The sequence below is a fragment of the Lotus japonicus genome, chromosome 1, assembly GCF_012489685.1.
Source record: "Lotus japonicus ecotype B-129 chromosome 1, LjGifu_v1.2".
Taxonomy (NCBI): Eukaryota; Viridiplantae; Streptophyta; class Magnoliopsida; order Fabales; family Fabaceae; genus Lotus; species Lotus japonicus.
The window spans coordinates 28,528,245-28,539,200 of NC_080041.1; the positions used below are offsets into that span (position 1 = coordinate 28,528,245).

General features: G+C 40.4%; 1 protein-coding gene and 1 long non-coding RNA gene across 2 annotated transcripts; both read left to right on the forward strand.

Moving 5' to 3' along the window:
• Nucleotides 1–6,702: 6,702 nt before the first annotated feature.
• Nucleotides 6,703–8,027, forward strand: LOC130731766 (uncharacterized). The gene is made up of 4 exons (XR_009016817.1): nt 6,703–7,012; nt 7,163–7,230; nt 7,393–7,516; nt 7,949–8,027. It is a non-coding gene; the product is annotated as an uncharacterized LOC130731766 (long non-coding RNA).
• A 45-nt stretch (nt 8,028–8,072) lies between these two features.
• On the forward strand, nt 8,073–9,457 carry LOC130731767 (AMP deaminase-like). Its single transcript, XM_057583994.1, has 2 exons — nt 8,073–8,405; nt 8,787–9,457. The coding sequence occupies exons 1-2, from the start codon at nt 8,123–8,125 to the stop codon at nt 8,819–8,821; spliced, it is 318 nt and encodes a 105-aa protein (XP_057439977.1). The 5' UTR covers nt 8,073–8,122; the 3' UTR covers nt 8,822–9,457.
• Nucleotides 9,458–10,956: the final 1,499 nt, after the last annotated feature.

The following is a 10,956-nucleotide window of genomic DNA, read 5'->3' on the forward strand; positions in this document are numbered from 1 at the left end:
TCAGAGGTTCTGATCCATCTTCATGCTGGACAAAAGTCCATATTCAGATTTTTCAGAATGAAATTAAATCTATCCTTTGCTAAGGGCTTTGTAAAGATATCTGCCCATTGATGGTCAGTATCAACAAACTTCAGAAGAAGTACGCCCTTCTGTACATAATCTCTAATAAAGTGATACTTTACCTCAATGTGCTTTTCCCTTGAATGTAAGATAGGATTCTTACTCAATGAAATTGCAACAGTGTTATCACAATAGATTGGGATATTGCTCTCAAGGATTTGATAATCCTCCAGCTGATGTTTCATCCAGAGCATCTGAGTGCTGCATATTGCTGCTGAGATATATTCTGCCTCTGCAGTTGATAGTGCAATGGTTGATTGCCTCTTGCTTGCCCATGAGACTAAGTTGCTTCCCAGAAATTGACAATTTCCAGAAGTGCTTTTTCTCTCTGTTCTATCTCCAGCATAATCAGCATCACAATAACCTGAAAACTTATACTCTGATGTTTTCTTATACATCAAGCCAAGGTTAGTGGTACCTTTCAGATACCTTAGGATCCTCTTAACAACAGTTAAGTGGGTTTCCCTTGGATCTGATTGGAATCGAGCACATAAATGAACACTAAACAATATATCTGGCCTAGATGCAGTTAAGTATAGAAGTGATCCTATCATACCACGATAGAGCTTCTGACATACTTTCCCACTTGCATCTTCTTTCTCCAGAATGCATGTAGGATGCATTGGAGTCTTGGCTACTGTAGAATCCAGCATATTGAACTTCTTCAGAAGTTCTTTAGTGTACTTGCTCTGATGGATATATGTTCCTTCTGGTGTTTGATCAACTTGTATTCCCAGAAAGTACTTGAGTTCTCCCATCATACTCATCTCAAATTCAGCCTGCATCATCTCAGAAAATTCTTTGCATAGAGATTGATTAGCAGAACCAAATATAATATCATCAACATAAATTTGCACAATTAAGATATCATCTTTGTAAGTTTTGCAAAAGAGAGATGTGTAGATTCAGGTTCCCTCTGATATGATTGTCCTGCACGATGCTGGGACGAGAGGTTTGACAATTGCTTTACAGTAAAACAAAACTTAACAGCAGAAATAATAACACACAGTAATTGTTAACCCAGTTCAGTGAAAACTTTCACCAACGTCTGGAGGGTTTGCACCCAAAGAAAGGAAATCCACTATCTCAAGATTCAGGAATTACAGACACTCATGAACAACTCAGTTCATAGTTCACTTCCTAATCTACCCAGTGTATTTCTACTTAGAATCTCAACCTAGGTATCAGAGCCCCTCTCACTTTCTCTCAATCACTGCCACAGTGATTGGTTAACACAATAAACAAGTAGAGTTTGAACGCAATCAAACACACAGAATCTCTCTTTGCTTTATAGAATCAGTGAGCAAAGACAGATTCACAACCAACAAAGGACAAAGCACAATTAACAAATCCTAAAACACTCGATCTCTCTCTATCAGCTTCGACCCCTTCATGTTTTAGGTCTTCATCCTTTTATAGACTTCAGCAGCAGTAGCATGGGCTTTAGGGTTGGCACGGGCTGAAGAAACAGATTGCAGTAACAGCAATTCAAAACGCAATCTTGATAGATTCGGTTTCTTATTGCACAAGTAAAGATAGAAACCAATCTTTTAACAAAGATTGTTTCAACAAATAACAACCCAACAAATAAACCCTTCTGGAATAGCTACTTGCTCCTCAAGTAACTCAAAAACATATCTTCAGCAAATCTTCAGAGGGCCCACAACAGAAACACAAGCTGAGGACTGATGCCCTAGCTTCACGAGATCAAAGGCCACGGCATCTGCTTCGACAATCGGTTGTTTTGACAAAATGCATGGCAACATGTTCCAACAAGTTGTATCTACTTTACCCCTTACAAACTTATTCTCCAGAAGGAATGAGCTGAGTCTCTCATACCATGCTCTGGGAGCTTGCTTCAGACCATAGAGTGATTTCTTCAACTTGAACACATGGTCTGGGTTCTTCTCATCCTCAAAACCTGGGGGTTGATGAACATAGACTTCCTCTGATATGTATCCATTTAGGAAGGCACTCTTAACATCCATCTGATGTAGAATTATGTTGTGATTCACTGAGAAGGAGATCAACAGTCTGATTGCTTCTAGTCTTGCTACTGGAGCAAATGTTTCTGTGTAGTCTATTCCTTCCTGCTGGCTGTAGCCTTGAGCAACTAGCCTTGCCTTGTTTCTGACTACATCTCCTTTCTCATTCAGCTTGTTTCTGAACACCCATTTTGTTCCAATTACATGGACACTTTGTTCCAATCAGAGGGACCAGCTTCTTCTTCTGATTCATCTTCCTCTGGAGCTTTGCCTTTGTCAGAAACACTTATACTTAAATCTGCAAGTTTCTCAACTAGCTTTGCCTGGTCAGAGTCAAGCTTATCGTCAAATCTAACATGAATAGATTCTTCAATTGTTTTAGCATCAGTATTATAGAATCTAAAACCTTTAGATCTCTCAGAGTAACCAAGTAATAGACATTTGAAGACTTAACATCAAATTTATGCAATCTATCCTTAGTATTAAGAACATAACAAACACAACCAAAATGATGAAAGTAAGAAATGTTGGGTTTATGTTCTTCCACAATTCATAGGGAGTCTTATTCAGAATTGGTCTTACAGAGATTCTGTTCTGAATGTAACACGCTGTGTTTACTGCCTCTGCCCAAAAGTGCTTAGCCATGCAAGTTTCTTGGAGCATGGTTCTAGCCATCTCCTGAAGAGTTCTGTTCTTCCTCTCAACAACACCGTTTTGTTGAGGAGTCCTGGAACAAGAGAAATCATGTGCAATTCCATAGGAATCAAACAGACTCTCAAACTCTCCACCATGGTCACTTCTGACACGCACAATCCTACAAGCCTTCTCGTTTTGCACTTGGGCTATGAAGGTAGAGAACACAGCATGAGACTCATCCTTGCGGGTTAGAAACTTTACCCATGTCCAGCGGCTATAGTCGTCAACAATGACCATCCCATATCTCTTGCCACCTAAAGACTCAGTTTTCACTGGTCCAAAAAGGTCGATATGCAGAAGTTCCAACGGCCTTGAGGTTGAGACAACATTCTTTGCCTTGAAAGGGACTTTTGTGAATTTGCCTTTCAACATGCTTCACAAAGAGCGTCTGAAGCGAACTTCAGAGTGGGCAAGCCCCTGACAAGGTTTAGCTTGCTCAGCTGAGAAATCTTTCTCATACTGGCATGCCCTAACCGTCTATGTCATACCCATTGCTCTTCATTAACAGACAGAAGGCACTTCACATTCTGAGCCTCCAACTCAGATAATTTCATCTTATAGATGTTGTTCTTCCTCTTGCTGTTAAACAGAACAGAGCCATCGATCTGACTTACAGCCCGGCAGGACTTTTGATTAAAGATAACATCATAACCCTTGTCAGCTAATTGACTTATAGACAATAAGTTATGAGTTAAGCCGTCTACCAATAAAACAATATCAATGCATGGACTACTATCTACACAAATAGTACCAGTACCAACAATTTTACCCTTTTCGTTGCCACAAAAGTCAACTTCACCTCCAGGCTTAAGTTTTAGCTCTTGGAACATACGCCTTTCTCCCGTCATGTGACGCGAGCATCCACTGTCCAGATACCATGACTGGTGTTTCAGTGGAGCTATCAAGGATATCTGCAACATAGATAATCTTATCCTTTGGTACCCACTTTCTGGGTCCTTTCTTGTTAGTTACCCCAGAGGTTCTGATCACCTTGGGTTTCTCAACATGATAATGTAAAGGAATTTTTGCATGATATTTAGACATGAAGAAAGATCCCATTTTAAGAGGAGGTTTAGCAACTTCAGCAGGTAAAGGATCAGGCAATATGGTACCAAAGGGAACAAAGCATTCATACAAAGATTTAGCTTTAGGCATAGAAGGCTCATTTCTAATTGGTTTAGAATAGCCAATGCCATGCATTCCATTTCTTCTCACGCCATAGATCAATGAAGCCATCAAGCTTCTATCTACGCTTTTAGCCAGGAATCTTTGAAAAGATTTTTCATACTTAGATTCATGCTTACTATCAGAGGCATCACAAGCAATAACTTCTTCTAACTTAACAATCTGATTCTTAAGAACAGAGTTAGAATTAACTAAAGCATGGTTATCATTTTTCAAATCAGAAATAAATTTCTCATGTTCAGAAGGAGTTTTAGAAACAGCAGATAAGTTCTTTTTCAACTTCTTATGCTTAGACAATAAAGAGTTATACTTATCCATAATGTCAGACAAAGCATGTTTCAGTTCAGAGGTTGAGAAAGAAGCGAATACCTCATTTTCATCGTCTGAGTTAGGATCTCCTTCTGATTATGAGTCAGAGTCAACAGCTTTCTTTGACTCTGCTCCTTTGTCTTTGACAATGGCCATGAGTCCTTGGACTTCACCATCAGAGTCAACATCCTCTGACTCTGATTCATCAAAAGTCACCATCAGACTTTTCTTGGTCTTGAAGAGCTTCTTTGGCCTCTTGTCCTTCTTTAGTTTTGGACAGTCACTTTTGTAGTGCCCTGATTCCTTGCACTCAAAGCATGTGACTTCCTTAATTGAGGAATTCTTCTGACCTGAGGATTCAGACTTTCCTTTGGTCTTTCCAGAGCCTTTGTACTTGTTCTGCCTGTGCTTCCAGATACGGTTGAGTCTTTTTGAGATCAGAGTCAGCTCACCTTCATCAGAATCTTCTCATGCTTCTTCAGATTCTTCTGCTTCAGCTTGAAGGGCTTTTGGCTTCTCTGCTCTAGCCTTCTCAGATTTGGATTTTAAGGCTATTGACTTCTTCCTCAGATCTTGCATCTCTGAGCGCTTCAGCTCATGACACTTCAGTATGCTGATGAGTTCTTCTAAACTCATACGCTCAACATCTCTTGTGAGCTCTATTGAAGTCACCAAGGGCATCCAGCTTTCAGGAAGACTTCTGATGACCCTTATGACATGATCTTTTGTTGTGTAGCTCTTGTTGAGAGGTCGTATTCCAGCTACCAGCAACTGAAATCTGGAAAACATTTCTTCAATGGACTCGTTTGGCTCCATGATGAAGGATTCATGCTTTTGGATCAAAGACAATGCCTTCGATTCTTTGACTTTCTTGTTTCCTTCATGAGACATCTTCAGGGATTCAAAGATGCCTTTTGCAAACTCACGATCTGTAATCTTCTGGTACTCTTCATAAGAAATAGCACTTAGAAGAATTGCTCTAGCTTTGTGATGTTGCGAGTAAAGCTTCTTTTGATCTGCAGTCATCTCTGACCTTGGGATCTTCTTGCCTTCTTCATCAGTTGGACGCTCATAGCCATCCACAATAATATCCCAGAGATCTACATCAAAACCCAGAAAGAAACTTTCAAGTCTATCTTTCCAATATTCGAACCTTTGACCGTCGAACATGGGAGGCTTAGCATTGTAACCATCTCTTTGAGTTTCACTGGTGGTAGCCATTGTTTTTCACACCGGCCCGGAGCACTGAACACTGTTAGGTGTGGTAATCAGAACTTGCGCTCTGATACCAATTGAAGGTATGAAAAACGGTAGAAAGGGGGGGTTTGAATAACGTTTTCAAGATAAAACTTCCACCTTAAAGATTTTAACCAATCTTTCGAGAACTAAGTGCTAAAGATAAGAGATAGAAAAGCACACAAGGATTTTTATCTTGGTTCACTTGATAAATCCCTCAAGCTAATTTAGTCCACCCGTTAAGGTGATTTCTTCCTTCTTAGAATTAAGGCAATCCACTAATCAGGTAAAGTGTTACAACTGCACTTGAAACCTACAAGTGACTAACAATTACACTGACTTAGCTCACACTAAGATTCACTCTCTTAGTCTTCTCTAGGATCCGATCAACCTTGATCTCCTAGAGGTAACTAAACAACTGTTTAAGAAAGAATGTTTGCAAAGGATTTGCTTCTGAAAAGCTAATAGTAAACACAATGAATTCAGATGAAAGAATGCTTAGAAGGTTTTTGAATATAGGTTTTTTCAATCTTCAGCCTCTATTTATACCCCAAGGATTAGGGTTTGAACGCTGCATGGAAATGCTACCGTTGGAGGGCAGTTCTGGAAATTCCAGCTTCTGTTGTGGCTGAGAATGTTAGGTAGGTCGTCAGGATAGTACATTTGCTTTTGTACTTGGATAGTGACTTGACCTTTAAACCTAGGAGACTTCTGATCAGGGGAATGCTTCATGTTGCACTACACCAGAAAAGGGCTTTTACAGCGCCCCTTTTACAGCGGTTCAGGTGGCAGCCTCTGTAAAAACACAAACACGGAGCGGATGATGGGCTATTACAGCGTTTTCTTAAATAAACCGCTGTAAAATTGTTCCCTATTAAGAGCGGTTCAGGTCTCAACCGCTGTAAAAACAAAAACACGGAGCGGTTGATAGGCTTTTACAGCGGTTCGTTTAAGTAAGCGCTTTAAAAGATAAGTAAAAAATAAATCTTGGATTTTAAATTTGTTTCATATGAGATTCGAACCCGGATACCTTAGGCTATTTCAAAACCACTTTCCACTGGACTCAGATAAGATTTATGTTATTGTTTCGATTTGTTAATATTTATCAATTGATTTCGTAAAATTGCAGAACCCAATAACTTTACCCAAATCCCGTAAACCCTTATCAGTTTCGTTCTATCTCGATGGTGCTACCTCAGTCTCTCTCAACCGCTGTGCTCCTTCTCTCAACCCCTACACCCCATCGTGCCGCCACCGTCCCTGGCGCGCCGCTGCCGCTCTTGTTTTTCATAGTCCAACACTTTGGCTCAAGGTTCTTGGCCGCAGAACTGAGGTCAGTGGTTCTCCATCCTCGATCTGTTAACGCTGAGGAAGGCCAGCGACTCCAATTTCTCCTCCACGCCTTCCAAACGCATCCTTGCGAGAAGGCCTCGCCTCTTCATCCTCCTCCCCTGCACATTGGCCCCTCACGGTGGTGGAAGGTTAGGTTTGTTTGTTTACTTTGTTTCTGATTTAAGCCTGTTATAATTTATTTGGAAGGTTGTTATTGGAATTGGATTGATATCTGATTGAAATTGTTGGCTAAAGTAGTTTTGAGTTTGATCATTGTGTTTTTCTGTGTGATTGTGTAGATGGGTCGAATTTACCGATAAAATAGTTGCTAAGAGGGTTGCCAATATGTTAAATGGTGAACAGATAGGTATGTGTTTGTTTGAAAGTATAGTATGGTGTTTACTTGTGGTAGCTGGGTTATGCTCTAGTGGGGGCTGTACTTGTTCTTCCTTATTGTCTTTTAATGGAAAGCACAATGTTGTTCTATTGTCAATTCTAGAGTTATTTTATTCCTTTAATTTTGTGAAAGAGTGATCGGCTGCCGGATGTTACGACGATCGACGGCGGGCTGGATGGGGAAGAGAAGAGGAACGGGCTGATGCACGTTGAGGGGATTCCGGCTGGGCTTCCGCGGCTGCACACGCTCCGTGAAGGTATGGTTGTGCTCATGGTTTTATGATGATATTGAGTTGATTCAATGATTATCACAGTGACTGTGTATTGAGCTTGAGCTATAATCTGGCAAATTTTTGGTGTTCAATTGGTTCAGCTGTGTGTTAATCTCTTTTTGATCTGTTTCCGCAGCTTGGAATGTGTATCAAGTTGTGATTTCTCACTTAAGGAGTGTGGATTTTTCACTTCACATTTTTAGTGTAATTAGAGACATTGAAGTCAATTTCAAACGGGTTGGAATGAATTGATTCTGTTGTTTTTTCTTGTGTATTTTTATTATTGGCTTTGTTTTTTGTTGTTTTGGTTATGTTCTATGATGTTAACATGATAGAAGAAGATGACAAGATGTTATAGAAGACTAAGATATGGGTTAATCTCAACTTTTTTTCCAGACTAAGATATGTTTCTCGCAGGAAAATCTACGAATACTGGTTCCTTTAAGAGGAATATTTTAAGACCAACTTCTCCCAAATCTCCTGTTGCAAGTGCTAGGCCAGCGACTCCAATTTCTCCTCCTTGCCCTTCCCTCTCCTGCTGGGCTTGCAATCACTCTAGCTTTTCTCTCAATACTTTTTAGCTGTGCTAATATGATGCAGTGTTCTATATTCACTAAGGTAAACAAATTGAATTACCTTTTAAGATTGATTTTGAAATGCATGCAGGGGGCTGAAGGTAAAAATCCATACGAGACTTTACCTAATCATGTTAATACTAATGGAGAGCAGATGGCAATCACTGCTTCAAGTATGATCCGTTCTCATAGTGTTTCTGGTGATCTGCAAGGTGTTCAGCCCGACCCAATAGCAGCTGACATTTTGAGGAAAGAGCCAGAGCATGAAACTTTTGCTCGATTGAAAATTACACCTATTGGTATGAACTAGGAAATATAGCTTATTCTCTTGAATGCCAATAAATTGCTCCAAACGGGCTCTCTCATGTCATGCATAGATTCCCCTTCCTTTAAAAACTTGCTAACAACAGTTAAAAACTTGCTTATGGGTTAGTTACTTTTCTGTATTCCATATTTCTTTTGGGAAAAACTTAGATACAGTACCATATGTATGGTTGGTACTGTTCTCCAATAAAAATGTGACACCTAGGTTACTTTAATTGCACATTAGATCTAGTAACTCAACCGTGATTATTTCTGTTAACTCTGAGTTAGCTATTGTTTCGTTTCTCTTATCCTTTCCGTTTTGTTAACTATCTTTCTGTTTATCATCGACCATTGTTTTTTCACCATTCATGCAGAGGATAAAAAGTGCAGGAACAAATCCAATATTTGAGATTGGGTCGCTCTAGTTTGAGGGATCCCAAATCCACCGGTTAATAAGAGAGCGATCCCATTCAATTCAATGTTGATTGACATGAAGTTGAAATTAAAGAGTACTGAATTCTAGATCCACTTTCGCAACAGGGGAAACCATGGTCACTTCACTTGTGCTTGCTGTGACATCAACCTTTTCAATTTTGTAAACAAGTAAATCTTGAAAATTCAAGGACTTGCTGCAGTCATTGATGGAAAGAAACCTGCAACAGTGTCTGGTACCTTGATCAATGCAACAGAATTTGTATTCAAAGTTTTGAGAAGGTTCGAGAAAGGATTGAAGAGCAGGACCGGGGGGAGGGGGCTACAACTTTTCCTTTAAGCGGTTTGAAAGGTGAATTTTTTTTTTCTCTCCTTAACGGCGTCAAATTTATTTGAACGGGGACAACAGTTGTAGAAATTAAAGCCATATGTCAAATTCTGATTGGGCAACAACATGTACTGCACCTGCGGTACTGCATGTAAGTTTTACCCTTTCTTTTTTCTGTACTTTACAATTCTGTACTTTACAATAAAATACACAATAGTTTGTAATTTCATGATTTAGAGATAGGTGAAGTTAAGGACGTGGTTGATATGCTTTAGAAATTGTTGATTTTATGACTGAACTAGCATGGTAGGTGATGGTATATAGGAATAAAAGAAAAAGACTTTTTATAGCGGTTCCACAATAAACCGCTGTAATAGAGAGACGAATTACGGCGGTTTTAATTATAAAACCGCTATTAAAGATGTTCACTTACAGCGGTTATTATACAAAACCGCTGTAAATAAGGGATCTTTTACAGCGGTTTGAACCGCTGTAAAGTCTTTTACAGCGGCGAGATCTACAGCGGTTCAAACCCGCTCAAAACCGCTGTAAAAGGGCGAAATTAAGCGCTGTAAAAGCCCTTTTTTTGGTGTAGTGTTGGAACTTGTGAAGCCGGTTGAACAGAGTCTGAGGGAAAGCACAGATCCTCTGACCGTTGTATCTTCTGATTCTGAACGAGGGAAGTACATGGTCTTCAGAGTATCTTGCTTCTGGATCTTCAGAGTCTTCTAGACCATCAGAACATCTGAACCTTCAGAGTTTCTTGCTTGTCAGAACTTCTGCATCTTCAGAACTTCAAGTGACTGAGTCCATATCAGAGCTTGTATAACTTCAGATCTTCTGAAGCATTTCTACTGTTCAGAGTGAACATAGATGTTGCGAAAGCGTTGCTTGGGTCACTCTTTATGCACAGTGCTTCTGATTTGTGTGAGATTGAATTGAGGTCAGAGCCTGTAAATAGCACACTCAGAAAAACACGTTAGAGTACCATAATTGTTCATACTCAAATGTTAACTTGTAATCATCAAAACATAGAGTTGTACTACTCGATCAAGACTTGATCTTACACCTACGTTTTTTCTTCCCGAACTGGGCAGCCCTCCCTAGTTTTTCTTAACAAATCGGCCAGCTTCCTTGACCCTCTGCTCGTGACCCGCTTCCTCATCCTGTATCCGTTTCCTCGCTAGCGACACCTTCGCTGCCCTCTCGTTCTTCCTCTTGTGCGCCTCAATTTCCTCTTCTAAGATGTAGTCTTGCTCTCGGGCCCGGACTTCCGTCATTGAAAATGCTAGCTCCCTACTCAATTCGCAGCTAAACTTTCCTCGAGACAAACCAACTTTGAAAGCGCACACGCACACGCGTGGCTTCAATTCTTCGAACCTCGCGAACGTGGCGCTGTATCGGTTTATATACTGTTTCAAGCTTTCACGCTCCCCCTGCCGAATATCAAACAGATCCTTGATCGCTCTCGCAGAGAAATGGTCAAGGAATTTTGATGAGAGGTAGCGGAACCTGGCTAGGGATCCTTGAGGCAAAGCCATAAACCAATCCATAGCTGCACCACGGAATGTGGATGAAAGCATTCTACACTTTACCGCGTCAGAAACCGAGCTCATCGCCATCTTTGCATTGAAACGAAGTAGATGATCCTTCGGATCGGTTTTCCCGTCGTACCTTTCCAACACGAGGTTTGTCATACCGTCCAGTACGGTCACCTCTCGTATTACCGCCGAGAAAGGTTTAACCTCGGCAGCAGCCTCAGCTTCCTCCTTCTCTTGATTCCA

What these genes read in the sequence shown, in the direction of transcription:
- LOC130731767 (XM_057583994.1), top strand. Translation starts at nt 8,123, where the DNA reads ATGATGCAGTGTTCTATATTCACTAAGGTAAACAAATTGAATTACCTT. An exon ending in ATTGAAAATTACACCTATTG is followed by an intron (nt 8,406 to 8,786) that starts GTATGAACTAGG and finishes CCATTCATGCAG; the next exon opens with AGGATAAAAAGTGCAGGAAC.